At 48.6% G+C, this 26,493-nt stretch overlaps 1 protein-coding gene across 3 annotated transcripts; it reads right to left on the reverse strand.

Moving 5' to 3' along the window:
- Window positions 1-2,182: 2,182 nt before the first annotated feature.
- On the reverse strand, window positions 2,183-26,493 carry ARAF (A-Raf proto-oncogene, serine/threonine kinase). Of its 3 annotated transcripts, none has more exons than XM_044305381.1 (17): window positions 26,413-26,493; window positions 18,838-18,878; window positions 16,536-16,785; window positions 14,791-14,894; window positions 14,064-14,166; window positions 13,817-13,968; window positions 11,017-11,103; window positions 10,794-10,932; window positions 9,923-9,953; window positions 9,716-9,834; window positions 9,192-9,394; window positions 8,925-9,101; window positions 8,549-8,595; window positions 7,704-7,822; window positions 7,497-7,628; window positions 7,194-7,328; window positions 2,183-3,244 (listed from the first exon to the last, which is right to left on the reverse strand). In XM_044305381.1, the coding sequence occupies exons 3-17, from the start codon at window positions 16,776-16,778 to the stop codon at window positions 3,104-3,106; spliced, it is 1,932 nt and encodes a 643-aa protein (XP_044161316.1). In that variant the 5' UTR covers window positions 16,779-16,785; window positions 18,838-18,878; window positions 26,413-26,493; the 3' UTR covers window positions 2,183-3,103. The 3 variants fall into 3 exon arrangements, with proteins under 3 accessions (XP_044161316.1, XP_044161315.1, XP_044161317.1); XM_044305380.1 differs by having other exon boundaries at window positions 10,794-10,935; XM_044305382.1 differs by having other exon boundaries at window positions 10,794-10,935; window positions 16,536-16,714; window positions 26,413-26,492.

A 26,493-nucleotide genomic window follows, 5' to 3' on the forward strand; every position in this document is an offset into this window, starting at 1 on the left:
GCAATCGCGTCAAAGCTTTAAACAGCTGATCGGTGGGGGTGCCGGGAGTCGGAGCCCCACCGATCCGATATCGATGACCTATCCTGAGCATAGGCCATCAGTGTAGGAAACCGGACAACCCCTTTAAGGGATTAGAGGTTCCCTCATTGTCGTGCCAGTATTCGTCTGTGTTCTGTCGGTTCACACTTGCTGTGGGTAAGACATCAAGCCACCATTAACGGTGCATGGTCTGAGATACCTCTCTGCCGATATACCACACAGCAGATCCATATTAATAAAGGCCAGGTCTGTTCTGGACAAGGAGTCCGCCGACACAGAGTAACGAGAACTGCTGCAAATTAAGGTGAAAACGTCTCCGCATATCTAGTAAGTTAGGCGCTCCAGCCCGATGCCCCAAAGGTCTGGTCGTAATTTATCCATAAAAGGATCTAGGGTAGCACTGAAATAATACCGATATCCCCATTATTAAGGATTCCCCTGCGCAGGAGGAATATAGACACCCACTATTAACCCCTTTCAGATGGCTGCCATACATCTACGGCAGAAGTCGGGTCTTTACAAGCAGTAGAGCTGCCGGGTTTCTGCTCTTTCAAACAGCAAATACCTGGGGCTAATGCCTGCGATCGGCGATAACTCCAATCACAGACATTTAACGTTTCAATAGTGACCACTGCATCTGATCTGAGGAAGCTTTCTTCTCCTGGGGCCAAAGCTGCTTCCCCGCCTTGAGATCGGGGAAGCCATTACTTGATGGTGATAGGCCAGAGCCTGTACAAGGCTTCCAGGCTTCTCTAAAAACCGTGCAGAGGGCGTGGAAGATGCAGAGAGAGCAGAGCCTCTGGGTGTAACGGTAACGCCCACATTGCTCCTAGAGGCTAATTTGCATATATTAAAACATAATTTTTCTCAGCAATGCGGGCAAATATGAACATGGGACCAACACAGATGCTTTCAGCTGCCAAGTGCACGTGTAACAGGTCTGACAGTGCCATTGGGACAAAACTGCTGACAGATGCCCTTTCATATCCGATTGTAATTGGTCAATGAACCGCTTGACAAGAGGCTATAGTGGCCATGATTTTTCAGCCCCTGCCCAGCAGAGTAAGAGAGGAGCATAACCAAAGGAGAGTTTGTGTACTAGGCTTAGAGGTAGCTCAATATTGCAGCTTGCCCACACTGCCCGCGTTGCTCCATCTATTAACACCAGGAGGATCAACCAATAAAGATCCAGGAGAGGCGGTAGGATCGCGGATCCGAGCAGCCTGAGGCAAGATGGCACTGGTCCCTGGGGGGCGCTGCTGGTAGGAGATAACCGTACCAAGAAACTCCTTTCTGCTGTGGCCACTGCTGACCCTGTCCGCTCCTTCCGTTCCCGATCTCAGCATTGCGGGCCAGCTAACCCAGGGAGACAGAGGAAGACTAAGCCAGGGGGACAAGGAACAAGATCTGATCCACACTGGCATATCTCACGGTGTTGGATGGCCAGGATATACCCATTCATTCCTAGAAGGAACAAGTGGCTCCACTTACCATGGTGAACGCGCTCTGATCTGCCGGCTGTAGAGCAAGAACTGAACAGTCAAGTGGGCGGTGCTACTTATCCTGGACAGGCTGTCAATCAGTGGGTGACTCCGCCCTCTGGACTCAACTGCAGAATGAGCAGGGATTTAAAACCAGACATGAATCTGCTCAGCTTCTTTTAGGGGTTTTCCTGAGATTTTAATACCGATGGCCTATCCTCTGGATAGGTCTTCAGTATCTGTTAGTGGGGGGGGGGGGGGATCCGACACCTGAGACCCCGCCGATCAGCTGTTTGAGAAGGCACTTTCCTAGGTCGGAGATGGCACGTTCATCGGTCACATGACCTAGGCGCAACTCAGCCCCACCCTATTCAACTGAATGAAGCTGAGCTGCAGTACCAAGAACGGCCACTATACAATGTACGGCGCTGTGCTGATTGTGACGGGTCCCGGGTGTCAGACCCCCACCCATTAGATTGTCCGTTAAAATATCTCAGAAATCCCCTTTAAATCAGACATCCTTGCATCAGTATTACCTTGAGTGCGCTCTACGTGATGCAGAGGGTCCTCCAAAGAAACGGTAAACACTTGTAGGGGGGGCTCTACTTTGGTCGATTGGGGAGGGGGTGATTATGCAGAATAGAAAAATGTATTTTATTTTATTTTTTTACACCAAACTTATTTTATTTAAAACTATATATATATATATTACACGTCCTTATATTCAATGCATTTCTGATTTGTATTCACGTCCCTCACCGTACAGTTTTAATTTATGGGTTCTCAAGCATGACCAGGCGAAATTTAACCCCCTCCTCCCCCCACCCACAACTGCCATCCTCGCACCAGAAGATGGGAAACTTAACACATAACGAAGCGAGGATGATGCTAGAAAAAAAAAAAAAAAACAGACTTAAATCTCATTTTTACAAACGATTCTCCCCAGTTAACGGAAACGGAACCTCTGCAGAAGGATCAGACCTGTGTAGAAATAAATATCTTCCTCCCTCGGATTCACGGCTGGCGACAGACAGGAGGCAGGTCCCGGCGAGCAGCTAAACCACATGTGCCCGGGATTAGGGGGGGTCTGAAAAAAGGCGTCAGGTCCCCTGGACCGTTCATGGAAAATAATTTAACAGTAAACCGTTAACGTCAATGGTTCTCAACGACACAGAAGCCACTGTCCTACGTTCCGCCCCGTAATGGCGAACAAATAACCAGGCTCCGATAATCCGCTTCCTCCACTACCTTAAAGGGGAGCTCCAACCAAGACTGAGAAATTGGCTCTCGTGATGTTTGCATGTTACAGTACGATTTCAACATGGTAGCAGCTTGTGGCTGTTATCCCCACGACTTTGGACTCTTTGCGGGTGCGTTCCTCTTGGCAGAAAAAAAATCACATCGGCTCAGCCAGTAATCTTGTAGATCACTGGAGGATGCCCAGAAAGAGAAGCAGCTTGGAGGAAGAGTCAAGTGAAGACGCAGACGAGAAGTTAGGAGAAAAGAGAAGTGTGAAGTGAGAGCGAGCACAGGACAGCTACTGCGGCCCCCGGGATCAGACACTGCCCCCTGGAGGAGACCGATCACTGAGGCACAAGGCGCAGGGTGGTGATCAGGAAGGGGTTGAGGTCCTCAGCGTTGACCGCTCTGTGAAGTGAAGGTTCGGACGCGCTGCGCTCTATCTTTGGGAGAGCTCGCTGCAGCAGCTCGATAGAAGAAAGGATCTAAAGGAGAGAAACAGAAAACCTATGAATATGTGAACCCCGTACTAAGGCCTCTTTCACACGGGTGAGATTTCCGCGCCGGATGCAATGCGTGACGGTGAACGCATTGCACCCGCACTGAATCCGGACCCATTCATTTCTATGGGGCTGTGCACACGAGCGGTGATTTTCACACATCACTTTTGCGTTACGTGAAAATCGCAGCATGTTCTATATTGTGCGTTTTTTCACGCAACGCAGGCCCCATGGAAGCGAATGGGGCTTCGCGAAAACGCAAGCATCCGCAAGCAAGTGCGGTGCGATTTTCACGTACGGTTGCTAGGAGACGATCGGGATCGGGACCCGATCATTATTATTTTCCCTTATAACATGGTTATAAGGGGAAATAATAGCATTCTGAATACAGAATGCATAGTACAATAGGGCTGGAGGGGTTAAAAAATAAAATTATAATTTAACTCACCTTAATCCACTTGTTCGCGCAGCCGGCATCTCTTCCGTCGTCTTCTTTGAGGAATAGGACCATTGATGACGTCACTGCGCTCAGCACATGGTCCATCACATGATCTTTTTACCATGGTGATGGATCATGTGACGGACCATGTGATGAGCGCAGCGACGTCATCAAAGGTCCTATTTCTCAAAGAAGAAGACGGAAGAGATGCCGGCTGCGCGAACAAGTGGATTAAGGCGAGTTAAAATATTTTTTAACCCCTCCAGCCCCATTGTACTATGCATTCTGTATTAAAGCTATTATTTTCCCTTATAACCATGTTATAAGGGAAAATAATAGAATCTGCACAACACCTAACCCAAACCCGAACTTCTGTGAAGAAGTTCGGGTCTGGGTACCACATTTAGTTTCTTATCACACGCGTGCAAAACACATTGCACCCGCGCGATAAAAACTGAACAACGGAACGCAATCGCAGTCAAAACTGACTGCAATTGGGTACCTACTCGCGCGGGTTTGCCACAATGCATCCGGACACGCTCGTGTGAAAGAGGCCTAAAAGGTTACAGAACGACTCTACAATGTGTTACATTCTGTATTATACTTCAGAGCTGCACTCACTATTCTGCTGGTGCAGTCACTGTACATACATTACTTATCCTGTACTGATCCTGAGTTACATCCTGTATTATACTCCAGAGCTGCACTCACTATTCTGCTGGTGCAGTCACTGTGTACATACATTACTTATCCTGTACTGATCCTGAGTTACATCCTGTATTATACTTCAGAGCTGCACTCACTATTCTGCTGGTGCAGTCACTGTACATACATTACTTATCCTGTACTGATCCTGAGTTACATCCTGTATTATACTCTAGAGCTGCACTCACTATTCTGCTGGTGCAGTCACTGTGTACATACATTACTTATCCTGTACTGATCCTGAGTTACATCCTGTATTATACTCCAGAGCTGCACTCACTATTCTGCTGGTGCAGTCACTGTGTACATACATTACTTATCCTGTACTGATCCTGAGTTACATCCTGTATTATACTCCAGAGCTGCACTCACTATTCTGCTGGTGCAGTCACTGTGTACATACATTACTTATCCTGTACTGATCCTGAGTTACATCCTGTATTATACTCCAGAGCTGCACTCACTATTCTGCTGGTGCAGTCACTGTGTACATACATTACTTATCCTGTACTGATCCTGAGTTACATCCTGTATTATACTCCAGAGCTGCACTCACTATTCTGCTGGTGCAGTCACTGTGTGCATACATTACTTATCCAGTACTGATCCTGAGTTACATCCTGTATTATACTCCAGAGCTGCACTCACTATTCTGCTGGTGCAGTCACTGTGTACATACATTACTTATCCTGTACTGATCCTGAGTTACATCCTGTATTATACTCCAGAGCTGCACTCACTATTCTGCTGGTGCAGTCACTGTGTACATACATTACTTATCCTGTACTGATCCTGAGTTACATCCTGTATTATACTCCAGAGCTGCACTCACTATTCTGCTGGTGCAGTCACTGTGTACATACATTACTTATCCTGTACTGATCCTGAGTTACATCCTGTATTATACTCCGGAGCTGCACTCACTATTCTGCTGGTGCAGTCACTGTGTACATACATTACTTATCCTGTACTGATCCTGAGTTACATCCTGTATTATACTCCAGAGCTGCACTCACTATTCTGCTGGTGCAGTCACTGTGTGCATACTAGGGCTGCAGTAAACAATTATTTGAGTAATAGAGTATTCTACAGATTTTTTTACAATTAATCGAGTAATCTAATAAGAAAAAAATAATAATTATATGAATTAATAGACTGTTTTCCTTTATAGAAACTTCATCAGACCCCAACACCCTTCGTTCCTCCCCTGTGTGATCAGCCCAAGTGCATCAGTTCCCCAGTGTGCCATTAGCTCCACTATCCCCCCTCCCAGTGCCTTCAGCACCCCACTATCCCCCCTCCCAGTGCCTTCAGCACCCCACTATCCCCCCTCCCAGTGCCTTCAGCTCCCCACTATCCCCCCTCCCAGTGCCTTCAGCTCCCCACTATCGCCCAGTGCCTTCAGCTCCCCACTATCCCCCAGTGCCTTCAGCTCCCCACTATCCCCCAGTGCCTTCAGCTCCCCACTATCCCCCAGTGCCTTCAGCTCCCCACTATCCCCCAGTGCCTTCAGCTCCCCACTATCCCCCAGTGCCTTCAGCTCCCCACTATCCCCCAGTGCCTTCAGCTCCCCACTATCCCCCAGTGCCTTCAGCTCCCCACTATCCCCCAGTGCCTTCAGCTCCCCACTATCCCCCAGTGCCTTCAGCTCCCCACTATCCCCCAGAGCCTTCAGCTCCCCACTATCCCCCAGTGCCTTCAGCTCCCCACTATCCCCCCAGTGCCTTCAGCTCCCCACTATCCCCCAGTGCCTTCAGCTCCCCACTATCCCCCAGTGCCTTCAGCTCCCCACTATCCCCCAGAGCCTTCAGCTCTCCCCAGTTGTTACTATATAGGGGAGATATAATGTCTTCTGCAGATTACAGGAGGTATATGTTACTTTATAGGGGTGATATAATGTCTCCTACAGGTTGCAGGAGGCATTCCCCCCTCTGTGTACGGGGCTTCTCCCCTCTCCAGCACCCTAAGCTGTATTTGCTGCAGCAGTAAATCTTGGGGTGATATATAAAGCGCAGTGTTACAGTGGAGGAGTGGGTGCTAGTGCCTGTCTTGGCTGTTCTACCGTCTTTCTTTATTCAGCCTGTGTGCGATCACCGGCCTGTCTTACTGGGGTTTGGATGCTGTTCACACGCTTGACCTCCTGAAAGCAATTAAAGGGGCCTGATACGTGATGAAAACTCAGCTCCCCATCTATTCGCACAGTCTGTAATTAGCTGTGATAATTAGCTGCGTGGGAAGTGGCCGTCAGACTTACGTTTCCAGCAGGGGCGCCGCCGACACTCCATCATTCCGCGCTGCTTTGGGCCCGACGACACACAGCGCGTCAGGTCACAGCGTACGTCAGTGCAGCGCGGGACCATGGACGTGCTGTGGTGTCCGGAAGCCCCCTGCTGGAAAGGCGAGTATTCCGAGCGCATTGCGGGCCAACGGGAGACCATGGAGTGGGAGTAATAGCAAGAGCTTATTTGCATCGAGGATTTTTTGTGTCGAATTACTCGATATAATCAAATACTCGTTACAGCCCTAGTGCATACATTACATTACTTATCCTGAGTTACATCCTGTATTATACTCCAGAGCTGCACTCACTGAGTACATACATTACTTATCCTGTACTGATCCTGAGTTACATCCTGTACTATACTCCAGAGCTGCACTCACTATTCTGCTGGGGCAGTCACTGTGTACATACATTACTTATCCTGTACTGATCCTCAGTTACATCCTGTATTATACTCCAGAGCTGCACTCGCTTAGTTGTTAGGTGCTACCAGTCACGCTGCAGCTCACCTGTGGGAACAGAGGCCTCTCCTCTTTTTTGAACTTTAGGCAATTTGCTAGAAGTCTTTTCATGGCTTTGGGGCAGCTGTTAGAGACTTGAGTGAGGTCAGGGCTGAGGTATCCGCGGCCAACCATGAAAATGATCTGTAGAGGGATGAAGAGAAGTTATTAATGCTGCCGCGCTTTAGACAAAGGGTTCTGCAAAACTACAACTCCCATCAGGCCCTGAAATCCACAGGTTCGCAATGAAACCATGGCACTTGAAGACCCAATGACCTTCTAAAGAAGGTCCTAGAAGCCCCTGCTGGTCACCTGGTCTCTGTTGTTGATATTGGCATATGGTAGTAGTCCGGCCATCAGCTCGTACAGCACCACCCCGTAGGCGTAGACGTCGGACTGGAAGCTGTACGGACTGTGCTCCTGCATCCTTATCACTTCTGGGGCCTGGAAAATAAAAGGCAATGATCGGCACCAGAGCGAGGGATTATACCGGGCCACAACGCGGACCGCAGAACTCACCATCCATAGGATGGAACCACTCGGCTGCTCCACCTGCTGAGATCCGCTCCACCTCGTCTTCACCGTGGCCAACCCGAAATCACCAATCTTCACAGTCAGCCCCTCGTGCAGAAAGATGTCTTAATGTTCGGTTAAGGAAGAAACTTGAGTAAATAGAGGAGGGGTCCTCATTCAGGATCGGGCTATAAAGAGCGTCTCTCTCTCTCTGGAGGACCCAACCCAACCATACTTTTTTTCCCCCGTTAAGCCATATGGCACAAATATCTTTATATTTTAATAATACTGGCTTTATCGGATGTGCTGATGCCCATGGGGCAATTAAATTTTTATACTTTTTTATATTAAAAAAAAATTGTATATTTTTTTTTTACTTCTTTTAAGTCACCCTAGGAGACTATAACATGCAATTACTAGATTGCCAATCGTATTCTGCAATGTATTTGTATCTATTACAGAATACTGAATTCTGCACGGTATATTCCAATGCAGCGCTGCCACCTTCAGGCCAGCACTGGGATATGCTAGTAATCGGAGGCTCCGGCCTATTACTACTGTGGAATGCATTCCCCGATCTCAGCCAGGGGAAGGCGTCCTGGGATGGGAAGCGCGCAGCCTCCGGTTTTAGTGCTCTTATATGCAGCGGTCACATTTGACCGCAGCATCTAAGGGGGTTAAAATGTCTACGATCGGCATTATTGCCGATCGCAGACATTAGCCCCGGGGTCTCTGCTGTTTAAACGAGCAGAAACCCGGCGGTTATGGCTCCATCTTTAAAGACCCGACCCGGAAGGGGCTAAGAATAATGTGCAGAAAAGTAAAATTGTATTTTTGTGGTGGAAGGATACTATTGGATTTCAGATCACGATGTATGATATTCTTGGCATGGAGGTAGCTAAAAAATAATAATAAAGAGCAAAATAGTGAAAAATGACTGCCAAATATGCACAAAAGCCACAGATAATCCAAAAAGAACCACAAATCAAACATATAAACTCTCCTGGCACCAAGCAGACCCAGATCAGCTCTGCAAGGTAACACAAGTTTTAAAAGCTGTTATAATTACAACCAACCACCAGGTGGTGCTGCGTCACCCAAGTCAAGGCCACTCAAGTCTTCTCTATACACTGACGGGTAAAGGGAAGTTTATCACCTGGATCTAGAGGAGGAATCGGGGGGGTGCACATCTTTACGGCAGACTGTGCTGAGGGGGTCGTTACTTACTCCATCCCCTGCGCCGTTTGACGCGCAATGTCAATCAGCTGGAAAACATCAAACTGTGTCTCGATGACGTGTAGATGGCGGTAGAGGCTGCTCCCCTCGCACCACTGCGTGATTATGGCGAAGGTGGGTTTTGTCATGAAGCCCATGAAGAGCAGGATGTTGACATGACGTGTTTTCCTGTAAGGAGGGGGAGGAAGGGCAGTTAGCCGTGTAGACAGACGCCGTTACTTTTGGGGGTCTCTCCCGGGCAGCGCCCCCTGCCCTCACCTAAGAACCTGCATCTCGTTCTTGAAGGCCTGGATTTGTTCTGCGGTGGGACTGGTCACCTTCAGGATCTTGACGGCCACGTCGCCGTGCCACTTGCCCCTGTACACTGTGCCGAAGGATCCCGCGCCGATGCGTTTCAGTATCACCACCTCGCTGGAGTTGACCTCCCAGTAGTAGCTGGAGTCCCGGTAGCCCAGCTGTTTCTACAAGAAAACGGACGGAATCGGTGTCATGACGGGTGAAGCCCAGACATAATGGAAGTCGCCAGTTCCCAGTGAAGTGGTCCAAGCTGCCCCCCCACCAAAATGGGCCAAACCCTTTAAGTGGTGGCAGTGCTCGCCCGGGAGCCTCGTCCCCTCAAGCAGCTAAAGAGTGAGGGGGGCCAAGAGTTAGATATTCGTGGCCTAAGCCATGATGAATATCAATAGGTCTGAGGGAAAACAAGGGCCAGTAACAACCTGGGCACAGTGGCCCTGACTACCTCCGGGCCCCAAATCTTCAGGAGGCCCTCATCAATCACTCACCCCTTTCTTCTTATCATCAGAAGACGACGTCCTCCGGTCTCTCGGGGCCTCCACAGGTGACTTCGCCGGTGGCGACTTGCTACCAACGATGGAGGCGGTTTGGGCCGTTCCTTCCTTGGCTGAAAACACAAGACGTAATGTTATACATCGGCAGAAGGGGGCGCCGGCGAGGCCTACAGGACAGGTAGTAGAAGACGGGCAACTCACGTGAGGTGATGGCAGCGATCCTTAAGGCCTCCTGTCGGAGAAGAAGAGCAGGGTTACACAGAAGGGTCTTACAATATGCCTTGGGGGGTCTGCTCCTTGTATTGGGGGGGGGGGGGAGCGGAGGAGGACAATGAAGTCTGAGAATGGATGTATATGGCTGACGGGGGTCGATGTCTGTCAGATATGGGGGTATACCCTCCCCACCCCCCAACCTGGTAACTTATAGCACAAAATAACCTTCCCACAAGACCGGAAGCCACCGGCGTCACACACTGCGCACCACCGCCGTCACACACTGCACCGATCACACTTCAAACTCCCCGCTGCCGCCTCGCTCTGCTCTGGATGGTCGACCTCGGCCATAGACATCCTACCAGTCCCGGATGTGGTTCCTCAGCTCCGCTTCCATCCTGGAGCACAGCGCACCGCTCTACTACTGTCCTGAATACAACCGCGGCTCGGCAGTTAGCCCCTCCCCTTGTGCCAGCTCCCGTCTGAACCAACCAACCAATCACAAAGCTCCATATTGTCCCGAGCTCTGCCTATTGGTTGTTTCTCTCTGTTCTGAGGACTGAGGTACGGCCAGGGAGAAGTCTGAGGCGTGTTGGTGCACCTAGGCTTTGTCCTGAGGGTAACATGGCCTGTGGAGACGTCTATGACCTTAGTCCAGACGTTACTGCGACCTCAAACCCCCAGCCATTATCACGGAGGGAACCACAGAAAGCGCACAGTTCTCCTGCAGCGGCCACTACAGGAGGCGTGTGGTATTACATGTCATATTGGCACCATCTCCCCCTTCCCCAGTCATGCAGGACTGCCCCAGGCCTACTGGTCTATCGCCATCTACGCCGCTCACTTCATGACCGGGTACCTCAATAATGCTGTTATCCACGGGACCAGTGGTGCTGTCAATATGAACGTTGGGGGTGGAGGTGGAGCGATGCCGCTGCAGGGGTTGCCCCTCGCTAGGGAATGAAAAGGAAGCAGCTCCAGCGTGCTGTGTCCGGGGGCTGCTGGAGGGAGAGATGGAATGGGGTGGGAACCAGGGACATTAACACAAATTGGCAGAGAGGACGGGGCGGCGGTGCCGTTACCTGGATGGCTGCGGGGTGTAGGGTCCATGGATAATGCCGGGGGAAGGATCGGGATACCCGTAATATTCCCGATAGCTGCCTACAGATCTGAGGGACGACAAACAACAAGCATTAGGAACCCAGAGAGCCGAGCCCTGGGCGCCGTCTGTGTGCCCAACCGTGCCACTTTACTAAATAGGTGCCAAATTCTGTACCTATGACAATCCCAATATTTCTTTATAGCATTGCATGATAAAATCCTAGCTACCTGCGGCCTCCACTAGAGGGAGCTCATTGTATGCAGATCTATACAGCTCCCATAAATACAGTAACCACTATGGGGGAGCCCCCCTGTCATCAATATCAGATCGGCAGGGGTCCGACACTGTTTGGAAGTAGCACCGACGCCAAGAAGGACACACATCCATCCTCTGTGCAGTGCCCTACCCAATGGGTGCAGCGCCATCCACTACATAACTGGTGGGGCTGGGTAGTTCCTGAGGTGTGCTGGACCCCCGCCCATCCTAGAAATAAGCCAGCAACTGTTAAATTCTGGAGAACCCCTTTAATGACAAATACAGGCACCACTAGGGGGAGCTTCCACTGAATTTAAAGGGAGACTGTCACAGGAATAAAACAGAACCTGATGTATTTGTCCCATGTAGAGAAGCTGCAATAATGAGGTTATAAACGTATGCAAATTAGGTCTCGCAAGCGCCCAGGGGCGGCGTTCAGGCTTCAAGAGCCCAGGCCCCTTGCCAATCTGCACGCCTAACCCCTCCCCATGGAGTCCTCTGGCCCGTCCGGTAGTGATCTTGCATCATCCTCTTCTGTATAATCTGTATGCAGAGAGCTCCCCCTAGTGGTGGCTGCATTTATTATTACATTCAATAGGAGCTGTATAATCTGTATGCAGAGAGCTCCCCCTAGTGGTGGCTGCATTTATTATTACATTCAATAGGAGCTGTATAATCTGTATGCAGAGAGCTCCCCCTAGTGGTGGCTGCATTTATTATTACATTCAATAGGAGCTGTATAATCTGTATGCAGTGAGCTCCCCCTAGTGGTGGCTGTATAATCTGTATGCAGTGAGCTCCCCCTAGTGGTGGCTGCATTTATTATTACATTCCATAGGAGCTGTATAATCTGTATGCAGTGAGCTCCCCCTAGTGGTGGCTGCATTTATTATTACATTCCATAGGAGCTGTATAATCTGTATGCAGTGAGCTCCCCCTAGTGGTGGCTGCATTTATTATTACATTCCATAGGTGCTGTATAATCTGTATGCAGTGAGCTCCCCCTAGTGGTGGCTGCATTTATTATTACATTCCATAGGAGCTGTATAATCTGTATGCAGTGAGCTCCCCCTAGTGGTGGCTGCATTTATTATTACATTCCATAGGAGCTGTATAATCTGTATGCAGTGAGCTCCCCCTAGTGGTGGCTGCATTTATTATTACATTCCATAGGAGCTGTATAATCTGTATGCAGTGAGCTCCCCCTAGTGGTGGCTGCATATATTACATTCCATAGGAGCTGTATAATCTGTATGCAGTGAGCTCCCCCTAGTGGTGGCTGCATTATTACATTCAATAGGAGCTGTATATTCTGTATGCAGAGAGCTCCCCCTAGTGGTGGCTGCATTTATTATTACATTCAATAGGTGCTGTATAATCTGTATGCAGTGAGCTCCCCCTAGTGGTGGCTGCATTTATTATTACATTCCATAGGTGCTGTATAATCTGTATGCAGTGAGCTCCCCCTAGTGGTGGCTGCATTTATTATTACATTCCATAGGTGCTGTATAATCTGTATGCAGTGAGCTCCCCCTAGTGGTGGCTGCATTTATTATTACATTCCATAGGAGCTGTATAATCTGTATGCAGAGAGCTCCCCCTAGTGGTGGCTGCATTTATTATTACATTCAATAGGTGCTGTATAATCTGTATGCAGTGAGCTCCCCCTAGTGGTGGCTGCATTTATTATTACATTCCATAGGTGCTGTATAATCTGTATGCAGTTAGCTCCCCCTAGTGGTGGCTGCATATATTACATTCCATAGGAGCTGTATATTCTGTATGCAGTGAGCTCCCCCTAGTGGTGGCTGCATTTATTATTACATTCCATAGGAGCTGTATATTCTGTATGCAGTGAGCTCCCCCTAGTGGTGGCTGCATTTATTATTACATTCCATAGGAGCTGTATAATCAGTATGCAGTGAGCTCCCCCTAGTGGTGGCTGCATTTATTATTACATTCCATAGGAGCTGTATAATCAGTATGCAGTGAGCTCCCCCTAGTGGTGGCTGCATTTATTATTACATTCCATAGGAGCTGTATAATCAGTATGCAGTGAGCTCCCCCTAGTGGTGGCTGCAGGCTGACAGAATTTTATCATATAACTGTCTATGCAGGAAAAGCTCCAATCGCTATAAAGATACATTTAGAAATTGCTCAGAACAGAATTTTAAACCTAAAACTGAAACGCTGTGAAAAATTGGTAAATGTTCTAATAAACTTTGTGTAAAAAAATTAAAATAAATAAATAATATTTCTACTTGCTGTCAGTGAATGGAAAAAGTCGCACATGCTGAAAGCCCTTCCAGATCCCGTTTCGCTCGCTGCATGTGTTTGTTACAGTGTATCAGGGATCTTCCTTTTGTAACAAGCCCCAACCGGTGATCAGGATGTGTTTTCAGTCTCGATATAAACAGAGCGCGCCCCCCTCCACTGACAGCAAGCAGAGATCTTGACCGTGGTGAGGAAGTATACTAGAAAGTGACAGAGCTCTTCTTTAAGACGGGTGATCCGGGGGCACTTACTTGGGCAGCTTGGTCATGTCCACACAGGCCGTGGGCACCTTGCTGCTGCAGTGTTGGTGAAACTTGTAGCCGCAGGTCTGGCAGCGAAAACCGTGAAATAGGAACTTCAGGCAGAAGTCGCAGAACGCAAGGTTAAAGTGGGTCTTCCGCACCTGCAGCAAAGGATTGTTGGAAAATGACCAGGAATGGGGGGAAATGGGGGGGGTGTAGGCGGCTTCGAGGCGGAACATGGGGGAGGACTACTTACGAAATTGTGCATGGACAGAGGGACGTCGGCCAGGACTTCAACCATCAGCTCCTCCCCCACCAGCGGCGTGATGTCCGTCTCCCAGTCTGTGAGGGCTTTCCGTCTGCAGTAGGAATAGGAGGTAGGTTTAGGATGACGTTACCAGCCACAGAGCGCTCCCGTGTGGCGGAGGGGGAAATGACAACCTCTGAGCACCACAAGGTGGTGTCCAAACTGGTTGTCATTTCTCAGCAGCAGACTGGAAGGTACAGGTGACAACCCTCCAAGCTACATCCCTACAACTCTACTCTTCCTGTTAGCCAGGAGGGGGCGTCATGCACTTCTCTGGCAGGGACAGGCGCCTCAGAGAAAACAGATGAATATCTGCAGCAGCATGGCGTTACATAATCGAGAGGGGTGTTAGGGGATGGTTGTGCCAAGCTGCCAACATGCTGGGAAGAGTGACACAAGCCCATCTGGTGAGAGACAATCTCTCCGGGTACGCAGATGTAGCAGAGCCGAATGTGTCATTAAATCCTTTGGGAACTGCGCTATTTGTGCATCATAACACGGGGTAAAAAGCAGGTTCCCCGGCAGTTCCTATGTACAGCTCTGCTACAAGCTCGGCTCTGCTGCATCTGACAGACTTCCGCTCCTAGCACACACGTCCGGTCCAGAATCAGCTCCGTGTACTCAATGTCCTGATGCTGTCGGTAAAGCTTCAGCACCACCACTCACTGCTACCTACCCGTGTAAGAGACGATACACCGCACAGCACTGCTGGTTCAGACCGCGCACCTTCAGCGCTTTATCCAGGGAGTCGTAGACGGTCATACCGGGGCGGACATTCACCTAGAGAGAGGGAAAGTGAAATATAAAGATGGGTCTGATCCATCCATCCTATAATCTAATCTCCATCCATCCATCCCTCTCCAACCATCCATCCATCCCTCTCCATCCATCCATCCCTCTCCATCCATCCATCCATCCATCCATCCATCCCTCTCCATCCATCCATCCATCCATCCCTCTCCATCCATCCATCCATCCCTCCCTCTCCATCCATCCATCCATCCTCTCCTCCATCCATCCATCCATCCATCCATCCCTCCATCCATCTCCCTCATCCATCCATCCCTCTCCATCCATCCATCCCTCTCCATCCATCCATCCCTCTCCATCCATCCATCCTCCATCCATCCATCCATCCATCCCATCCATCCATTCCCTCTCCATCCATCCTCCATCCATCCCTCTCCATCCATCCTCCCTCCCTCCCTCTCCATCCATCCATCCATCCCTCCCTCTCCATCCATCCATCCCTCTCTCCCATCCATCCATCCCTCCCTCTCTCCCATCCATCCCATCCCTCCCTCTCTCTCCATCCATCCATCCCTCCCTCTCCAGCCATCATCCATCCCTCGCCAGCATCATCCAGCCCGCTCCTCCATCAATCCATCCCCTCCATCCATCAATCCATCCCTCTCCATCCATCATCCATCCCTCTCCATCCATCAATCCATCCCTCTCCATCCATCAATCCATCCCTCTCCATCCATCATCCCCTCCCTCTCGCCATCCATCAAATCCATCCCTCTCCATCCATCAATCCAGCCTCCCTCTTCCATCCATCAATCCATCCCTCTCTCCATCAATCCATCCCTCCCTCTCCTCCATCAATCCATCCCTCTCCATCCATCAATCCATCCCTCTCCATCCATCAATCCATCCCTCTCCATCCATCAATCCATCCCTCTCCATCCATCAATCCATCCCTCTCCATCCATCAATCCATCCCTCTCCATCCATCAATCCATCCCTCTCCATCCATCAATCCATCCCTCTCCATCCATCAATCCATCCCTCTCCATCCATCAATCCATCCCTCTCCATCCATCAATCCATCCCTCTCCATCCATCAATCCATCCCTCTCCATCCATCAATCCATCCCTCTCATCCATCAATCCATCCCTCTCCATCCATCAATCCATCCCTCTCCATCCATCAATCCATCCCTCTCCATCCATCAATCCATCCCTCTCCATCCATCAATCCATCCCTCTCCATCCATCAATCCATCCCTCTCCATCCATCAATCCATCCCTCTCATCCATCAATCCATCCCTCTCCATCCATCAATCCATCCCTCTCCATCCATCAATCCATCCCTCTCCATCCATCAATCCATTCCCTCACCATCCATCAATCCATCCCTCTCCATCCTCAATCCATCCCTCTCCATCCATCCATCCATCCCTCTCCATCCATCAATCCATCCCTCTCCATCCATCAATCCATCCCTCTCCATCCATCAATCCATCCCTCTCCATCATCAATCCATCCCTCTCCATCACATAATCCATCCATCTCATCCATCAATCCATCCCTCTCCATCCATCAATCCACCCTCTCCATCCATCAATCCAATCCATCCCTCTCCATCCATCAATCCATCCCTCTCCATCCATCAATCCATCCCCTATCAGACTCACCACTGTCCTCTGCTGGTTGGGCAGATAGACTTTGACGGTTCCCCCGGACTTGCCCTCCGTAGACGGGGCTTCGCTCTGCGATCCTCTGGGTCCGTCGTGGTGAACCAGTCCACGCCCCCCAGGACTGGGCAGCTCCAGCACGGGAGCTGACAACATGACCGCGCTCCCCTTGCCAAGCTCTTGGGACAGAAAGCGTAAGGCACTATTGGTAATGTTGCCCGGGGGGGTATGAGATCGCTTCATTGGTGCTCTGCAAGCAAACGAGCGCGGTTTAGAGACGGAGCGGCGAACGGAGCGCCTTCTCTCCCCCAGAAATGAGATCCTCCGCCTGCTCTCTCCTTCTCCCCGCCGCCTGCTCTCTCCTTCTCCCCGCCGCCTGCTACCCAGCTGCATCTCTCGCCCGGGAAAGAGAAAAAGGCTTGTTTGTGCCATTTGGTGGAACAATACTGCGGCAGATGGGAAGGAGAAGGGAGTCATAAAACAAGCCGAGACAAAGTGGGAGGTGGGGGGGGGCTGCTTAAAGGGGCCCCACACAGCGATCCGAAATACACAGGGGTGTCGGCCATGCAAGCCAATGGTCTGTCAGCAGGACTGGAGAACCAGAGGGTGCACGCCTCCCAGAAATTATCCCGCCAAGTCGTCCAGAGCCTGTCACTTACCCATGTCACTAACATATATGCACCCCAATAATACCTATGGATTATCAGATGAACCCTCCGGCAACCCGTATTGTGCCTTGTGCAGGGACTGAAGAGGTGGAGCATGACACAGAGAGCCTATGCTTGGTGTCACGCTCTGCCCTTTAGGCACTGACCTTGGGTGTCCCCCAATATAAAGGGGTCGGAGCTGCCCTCCCTGATACAGATCCTCTGTATAGTCACAAAGGAACATTATAAAATTCTCAGTGCCTACAGGCACCACTAGAGGGAGCTCACCGGACAATATTCTTACTACCTACAGACACCACTAGAGGGAGCTCACTGGACAATTTTCTTACTGCCTACAGACACCACTAGAGGGAGCTCACCGGACAGTATTCTTACTGCCTACAGACACCACTAGAGGGAGCTCACCGGACAGTATTCTTACTGCCTACAGACACCACTAGAGGGAGCTCACCGGACAGTATTCTTACCACCTACAGACACCACTAGAGGGAGCTCACCGGACAGTATTCTTACTGCCTACAGACACCACTAGAGGGAGCTCACCGGACAGTATTCTTACCGCCTACAGACACCACTAGAGGGAGCTCACCGGACAGTATTCTTACCACCTACAGACACCACTAGAGGGAGCTCACCGGACAATATTCTTACCACCTACAGACACCACTAGAGGGAGCTCACCGGACAATATTCTTACCGCCTACAGACACCACTAGAGGGAGCTCACTGGACAATATTCTTACCACCTACAGACCCCACTAGAGGGAGCTCACCGGACAACATTCTTACCACCTACAGACCCCACTAGAGGGAGCTCACCGGACAACATTCTTACCACCTACAGGCACCACTAGAGGGAGCTCACCAGACAATATTCTTACCACCTACAGACCCCACTAGAGGGAGCTCACTGGACAATATTCTTACTACCTACAGACACCACTAGAGGGAGCTCACCGGACAATATTCTTACCACCTACAGACCCCACTAGAGGGAGCTCACCGGACAACATTACCACCTACAGACCCCACTAGAGGGAGCTCACTGGACAATATTCTTACTACCTACAGACACCACTAGAGGGAGCTCACCAGACAATATTCTTACCACCTACAGACCCCACTAGAGGGAGCTCACCGGACAACATTACCACCTACAGACACCACTAGAGGGAGCTCACCAGACAATATTCTTACCACCTACAGACCCCACTAGAGGGAGCTCACCGGACAATATTCTTACCACCTACAGACCCCACTAGAGGGAGCTCACCGGACAACATTCTTATTGCTTACAGACCCCACTAGAGGGAACAATTTTACACTGAACACAAAGATAACATTGAACACGCGCGGAGCTCCCTCTAGTGGTGGCTGCAGGCAGTGATAATTTTATCATGTTCTTTGCAGAAAATTTGGAGCTTTGCATCAGGAAAGGGAAGCTCTGATCCCTATATATTAATAAATAATGTTCGATCTCCAAAAAACAAACAAAAAAAACAAAAAACGTACTGATAACAGAACAGTTTAAATATTATCTCCGTCCCCCCGGCCCAATCACCACCTACATGACCTCGGAGGATCGGGCCTTCCAGCAAGCTGCAAATGGCCCATATGACGAGCTATGCTCTCACCTCTCTGGGCTCCTAACCTCAGGGTCCACGTGGTGCACTATCTGCAAGAGACAGGAGAGGAAAGAGTTAACAGGCCAAATACCAATCCTCTGACAGCTCCCAGTTTAAAACTGTAGAGTTCCCCTTTAAATTCAGTGTCGACCGCAGTATACGGGAGGACAGCACACAGCACTCGTCTGCAACCGACGGCTCTCCAGCAAAACTACAACTCCTAGCATGCAATGAGCACAACTACGAGCAGACCTAGGCAAATACAGAACCGAGAATGTTTACGTACACTGACAGCAAGCAGGGTCATGGTGTGGAATAGCACTGCATTTATCATCGCCCATTTCCCCTATCTGATAAATCATCTGCGTTACAGAAAGACAAACCTCCGACCTAAATAACGTCTGCACTAAAGCATCGTCACATTATAAGGGTATTACAGCCGCTGTATACAGTCAGTACAGGACCTGCCATCACTGTATACAGAGGTAAGTCGCTATATACAGGAGGCTGCAGCACATTACATGTATCCGGCCTCTACCTGTATATAACACTCAGCACTGGACTATTATAAGGGTATTACAGTCAGTACAGGACCTACCATCACTGTATACAGAGGTAAGTCGCTATATACAGGAGGCTGCAGCACATTGCATGTATCCGGCCTCTACCTGTATATAACACTCAGCACTGGACTATTATAAGGGTATTACAGTCAGTACAGGACCTGCCATCACTGTATACAGAGGTAAGTCGCTATATACAGGAGGCTGCAGCACATTACATGTATCCGGCCTCTACCTGTATATAACACTCAGCACTGGACTATTATAAGGGTATTACAGTCAGTACAGGACCTACCATCACTGTATACAGAGGTAAGTCGCTATATACAGGAGGCTGCAGCACATTGCATGTACCCGGCCTCTACCTGTATATAACACTCAGCACTGGACTATTATAAGGGTATTACAGCCGCTGTATACAGTCAGTACAGGACCTGCTATCACTGTATACAGAGGTAAGTCGCTATATACAGGAGGCTCCAGCACATTACATGTATCCGGCCTCTACCTGTATATAACACTCAGCGCTGGACTATTATAAGGTATTACAGTCAGTACAGGTCCTGCCATCACTGTATACAGAGGTAAGTCGCTATATACAGGAGGCTGCAGCACATTGCATGTATCCGGCCTCTACCTGTATATAACACTCAGCACTGGACTATTATAAGGGTATTACAGTCAGTACAGGACCTGCCATTACTGTATACAGAGGTAAGTCGCTATATACAGGAGGCTGCAGCACATTCCATGTATCCGGCCTCTACCTGTATATAACACTCAGCACAGGACTATTATAAGGGTATTACAGTCAGTACAGGACCTGCCATCACTGTATACAGAGGTAAGTCGCTATACACAGGAGGCTGCAGCACATTACATGTACCCGGCCTCTACCTGTATATAACACTCAGCACTGGACTATTATAAGGTATTACAGTCAGTACAGGACCTGCCATCACTGTATACAGAGGTAAGTCGCTATATACAGGAGGCTGCAGCACATTACATGTATCCGGCCTCTACCTGTATATAACACTCAGCACTGGACTATTATAAGGTATTACAGTCAGTACAGGACCTGCCATCACTGTATACAGAGGTAAGTCGCTATATACAGGAGGCTGCAGCACATTGCATGTATCCGGCCTCTACCTGTATATAACACTCAGCGCTGGACTATTATAAGGTATTACAGTCAGTACAGGACCTGCCATTACTGTATACAGAGGTAAGTCGCTATACACAGGAGGCTGCAGCACATTGCATGTATCCGGCCTCTACCTGTATATAACACTCAGCGCTGGACTATTATAAGGTATTACAGTCAGTACAGGTCCTGCCATCACTGTATACAGAGGTAAGTCGCTATATACAGGAGGCTGCAGCACATTGCATGTATCCGGCCTCTACCTGTATATAACACTCAGCACTGGACTATTATAAGGGTATTACAGTCAGTACAGGACCTACCATCACTGTATACAGAGGTAAGTCGCTATACACAGGAGGCTGCAGCACATCACATGTATCCGGCCTCTACCTGTATATAACACTCAGCACTGGACTATTATAAGGTATTACAGTCAGTACAGGACCTGCCATTACTGTATACAGAGGTAAGTCGCTATATACAGGAGGCTGCAGCACATTGCATGTATCCGGCCTCTACCTGTATATAACACTCAGCACTGGACTATTATAAGGTATTACAGTCAGTACAGGACCTGCCATTACTGTATACAGAGGTAAGTCGCTATACACAGGAGGCTGCAGCACATTGCATGTATCCGGCCTCTACCTGTATATAACACTCAGCGCTGGACTATTATAAGGTATTACAGTCAGTACAGGTCCTGCCATCACTGTATACAGAGGTAAGTCGCTATATACAGGAGGCTGCAGCACATTGCATGTATCCGGCCTCTACCTGTATATAACACTCAGCACTGGACTATTATAAGGGTATTACAGTCAGTACAGGACCTACCATCACTGTATACAGAGGTAAGTCGCTATACACAGGAGGCTGCAGCACATCACATGTATCCGGCCTCTACCTGTATATAACACTCCGCACTGGACTATTATAAGGTATTACAGTCAGCACAGGACCTGCTATCACTGTATACAGAGGTAAGTCGCTATATACAGGAGGCTGCAGCACATTCCATGTATCCGGCCTCTACCTGTATATAACACTCAGCACTGGACTATTATAAGGTATTACAGTCAGCACAGGACCTGCTATCACTGTATACAGAGGTAAGTCGCTATATACAGGAGGCTGCAGCACATTCCATGTATCCGGCCTCTACCTGTATATAACACTCAGCACTGGACTATTATAAGGTTATTACAGTCAGTACAAGACCTGCCATTACTGTATACAGAGGTAAGTCGCTATATACAGGAGGCTGCAGCACATTCCATGTATCCGGCCTCTACCTGTATATAACACTCAGCACTGGACTATTATAAGGTATTACAGTCAGCACAGGACCTGCTATCACTGTATACAGAGGTAAGTCGCTATATACAGGAGGCTGCAGCACATTACATGTATCCGGCCTCTACCTGTATATAACACTCAGCACTGGACTATTATAAGGTATTACAGTCAGTACAGGACCTGCCATCACTGTATACAGAGGTAAGTCGCTATATACAGGAGGCTGCAGCACATTACATGTATCCGGCCTCTACCTGTATATAACACTCAGCACTGGACTATTATAAGGTTACTACAGTCAGTACAGGACCTGCCATTACTGTATACAGAGGTAAGTCGCTATATACAGGAGGCTGCAGCACATTGCATGTATCCGGCCGCTACCTGTATTAACACTCAGCACTGGACTATTATAAGGTATTACAGTCAGTACAGGACCTGCCATTACTGTATACAGAGGTAAGTCACTATATACAGGAGGCTGCAGCACATTGCATGTATCCGGCCTCTACCTGTATATAACACTCAGCACTGGACTATTATAAGGTATTACAGTCAGTACAGGACCTGCCATCACTGTATACAGAGGTAAGTCGCTATATACAGGAGGCTGCAGCACATTGCATGTATCCGGCCTCTACCTGTATATAACACTCAGCACTGGACTATTATAAGGTATTACAGTCAGTACAGGACCTGCCATTACTGTATACAGAGGTAAGTCGCTATATACAGGAGGCTGCAGCACATTGCATGTACCCGGCCTCTACCTGTATATAACACTCAGCACTGGACTATTATAAGGGTATTACAGCCGCTGTATACAGTCAGTACAGGACCTGCTATCACTGTATACAGAGGTAAGTCGCTATATACAGGAGGCTGCAGCACATTACATGTATCCGGCCTCTACCTGTATATAACACTCAGCACTGGACTATTATAAGGTTACTACAGTCAGTACAGGACCTGCCATTACTGTATACAGAGGTAAGTCGCTATATACAGGAGGCTGCAGCACATTACATGTATCCGGCCTCTACCTGTATATAACACTCAGCACTGGACTATTATAAGGTTATTACAGTCAGTACAGGACCTGCCATTACTGTATACAGAGGTAAGTCGCTATATACAGGAGGCTCCAGCACATTGCATGTATCCGGCCTCTACCTGTATATAACACTCAGCACTGGACTATTATAAGGTATTACAGTCAGTACAGGACCTGCCATCACTGTATACAGAGGTAAGTCGCTATATACAGGAGGCTGCAGCACATTCCATGTATCCGGCCTCTACCTGTATATAACACTCAGCACTGGACTATTATAAGGGTATTACAGTCAGTACAGGACCTGCCATTACTGTATACAGAGGTAAGTCGCTATATACAGGAGGCTGCAGCACATTGCATGTATCCGGCCTCTACCTGTATATAACACTCAGCACTGGACTATTATAAGGTATTACAGTCAGTACAGGACCTGCCATCACTGTATACAGAGGTAAGTCGCTATATACAGGAGGCTGCAGCACATTGCATGTATCTGGCCTCTACCTGTATATAACACTCAGCACTGGACTATTATAAGGTATTACAGTCAGTACAGGACCTGCCATCACTGTATACAGAGGTAAGTCGCTATATACAGGAGGCTGCAGCACATTACATGTATCCGGCCTCTACCTGTATATAACACTCAGCACTGGACTATTATAAGGTTACTACAGTCAGTACAGGACCTGCCATTACTGTATACAGAGGTAAGTCGCTATATACAGGAGGCTGCAGCACATTACATGTATCCGGCCTCTACCTGTATATAACACTCAGCACTGGACTATTATAAGGTTATTACAGTCAGTACAGGACCTGCCATTACTGTATACAGAGGTAAGTCGCTATATACAGGAGGCTGCAGCACATTACATGTATCCGGCCTCTACCTGTATATAACACTCAGCACTGGACTATTATAAGGTATTACAGTCAGTACAGGACCTGCCATTACTGTATACAGAGGTAAGTCGCTATATACAGGAGGCTGCAGCACATTGCATGTATCCGGCCTCTACCTGTATATAACACTCAGCACTGGACTATTATAAGGTATTACAGTCAGTACAGGACCTGCCATCACTGTATACAGAGGTAAGTCGCTATATACAGGAGGCTGCAGCACATTGCATGTATCTGGCCTCTACCTGTATATAACACTCAGCACTGGACTATTATAAGGTATTACAGTCAGTACAGGACCTGCCATCACTGTATACAGAGGTAAGTCGCTATATACAGGAGGCTGCAGCACATTACATGTATCCGGCCTCTACCTGTATATAACACTCAGCACTGGACTATTATAAGGTTACTACAGTCAGTACAGGACCTGCCATTACTGTATACAGAGGTAAGTCGCTATATACAGGAGGCTGCAGCACATTACATGTATCCGGCCTCTACCTGTATATAACACTCAGCACTGGACTATTATAAGGTATTACAGTCAGTACAGGACCTGCCATTACTGTATACAGAGGTAAGTCGCTATATACAGGAGGCTGCAGCACATTACATGTATCCGGCCTCTACCTGTATATAACACTCAGCACTGGACTATTATAAGGGTATTACAGTCAGTACAGGACCTGCCATTACTGTATACAGAGGTAAGTCGCTATATACAGGAGGCTGCAGCACATTACATGTATCCGGCCTCTACCTGTATATAACACTCAGCACTGGACTATTATAAGGTATTACAGTCAGTACAGGACCTGCCATTACTGTATACAGAGGTAAGTCGCTATATACAGGAGGCTGCAGCACATTGCATGTATCCGGCCTCTACCTGTATATAACACTCAGCGCTGGACTATTATAAGGGCATTACAGTCAGTACAGGACCTGCCATTACTGTATACAGAGGTAAGTCGCTATATACAGGAGGCTGCAGCACATTGCATGTATCCGGCCTCTACCTGTATATAACACTCAGCACTGGACTATTATAAGGTATTACAGTCAGTACAGGACCTGCCATCACTGTATACAGAGGTAAGTCGCTATATACAGGAGGCTGCAGCACATTGCATGTATCTGGCCTCTACCTGTATATAACACTCAGCACTGGACTATTATAAGGTATTACAGTCAGTACAGGACCTGCCATCACTGTATACAGAGGTAAGTCGCTATATACAGGAGGCTGCAGCACATTACATGTATCCGGCCTCTACCTGTATATAACACTCAGCACTGGACTATTATAAGGTTACTACAGTCAGTACAGGACCTGCCATTACTGTATACAGAGGTAAGTCGCTATATACAGGAGGCTGCAGCACATTACATGTATCCGGCCTCTACCTGTATATAACACTCAGCACTGGACTATTATAAGGTTATTACAGTCAGTACAGGACCTGCCATTACTGTATACAGAGGTAAGTCGCTATATACAGGAGGCTGCAGCACATTGCATGTATCCGGCCTCTACCTGTATATAACACTCCGCACTGGACTATTATAAGGTATTACAGTCAGTACATGACCTGCCATCACTGTATACAGAGGTAAGTCGCTATATACAGGAGGCTGCAGCACATTGCATGTATCTGGCCTCTACCTGTATATAACACTCAGCACTGGACTATTATAAGGTATTACAGTCAGTACAGGACCTGCCATCACTGTATACAGAGGTAAGTCGCTATATACAGGAGGCTGCAGCACATTACATGTATCCGGCCTCTACCTGTATATAACACTCAGCACTGGACTATTATAAGGTATTACAGTCAGTACAGGACCTACCATCACTGTATACAGAGGTAAGTCGCTATATACAGGAGGCTGCAGCACATTACATGTATCCGGCCTCTACCTGTATATAACACTCAGCACTGGACTATTATAAGGTTACTACAGTCAGTACAGGACCTGCCATTACTGTATACAGAGGTAAGTCGCTATATACAGGAGGCTGCAGCACATTACATGTATCCGGCCTCTACCTGTATATAACACTCAGCACTGGACTATTATAAGGTTATTACAGTCAGTACAGGACCTGCCATTACTGTATACAGAGGTAAGTCGCTATATACAGGAGGCTGCAGCACATTGCATGTATCCGGCCTCTACCTGTATATAACACTCAGCACTGGACTATTATAAGGTATTACAGTCAGTACAGGACCTGCCATCACTGTATACAGAGGTAAGTCGCTATATACAGGAGGCTGCAGCACATTGCATGTATCCGGCCTCTACCTGTATATAACACTCAGCACTGGACTATTATAAGGTATTACAGTCAGTACAGGACCTGCCATCACTGTATACAGAGGTAAGTCGCTATATACAGGAGGCTGCAGCACATTGCATGTATCCGGCCTCTACCTGTATATAACACTCAGCGCTGGACTATTATAAGGGCATTACAGTCAGTACAGGACGTGTCTTCACGCTGCGGATGTTCTCCGGTACAGCCGCTTCCCGGCATGCCCGGCTGACGTGACGGAACGTGAGGTGACATCACGCCGGGGCCAGCTCTCACTCACCCGGTGTCAGGAGCCGCCGCTGCCGCCATGTCACATAGAGAACGTCCCGGTCCCGCCCCCTCCTGCGCCCAGGTCTCTAGG

The sequence above is a fragment of the Bufo gargarizans genome, chromosome 9 (assembly GCF_014858855.1).
Source record: "Bufo gargarizans isolate SCDJY-AF-19 chromosome 9, ASM1485885v1, whole genome shotgun sequence".
Taxonomy (NCBI): domain Eukaryota; kingdom Metazoa; phylum Chordata; class Amphibia; order Anura; family Bufonidae; genus Bufo; species Bufo gargarizans.

Bases quoted from the DNA above. Each gene is read 5' to 3' on its own strand.
- ARAF (XM_044305380.1), bottom strand. From the start codon at position 16,778: ATGAAGCGATCTCATACCCCCCCGGGCAACATTACCAATAGTGCCTTA. The intron at 13,969-14,063 runs GTAAGTAGTCCT...CCTTTGCTGCAG, and splicing joins CTCTGTCCATGCACAATTTC to GTGCGGAAGACCCACTTTAA. The intron at 9,954-10,793 runs GTACCCGGTCAT...CTTCTCCGACAG, and splicing joins TGGATAACAGCATTATTGAG to GAGGCCTTAAGGATCGCTGC.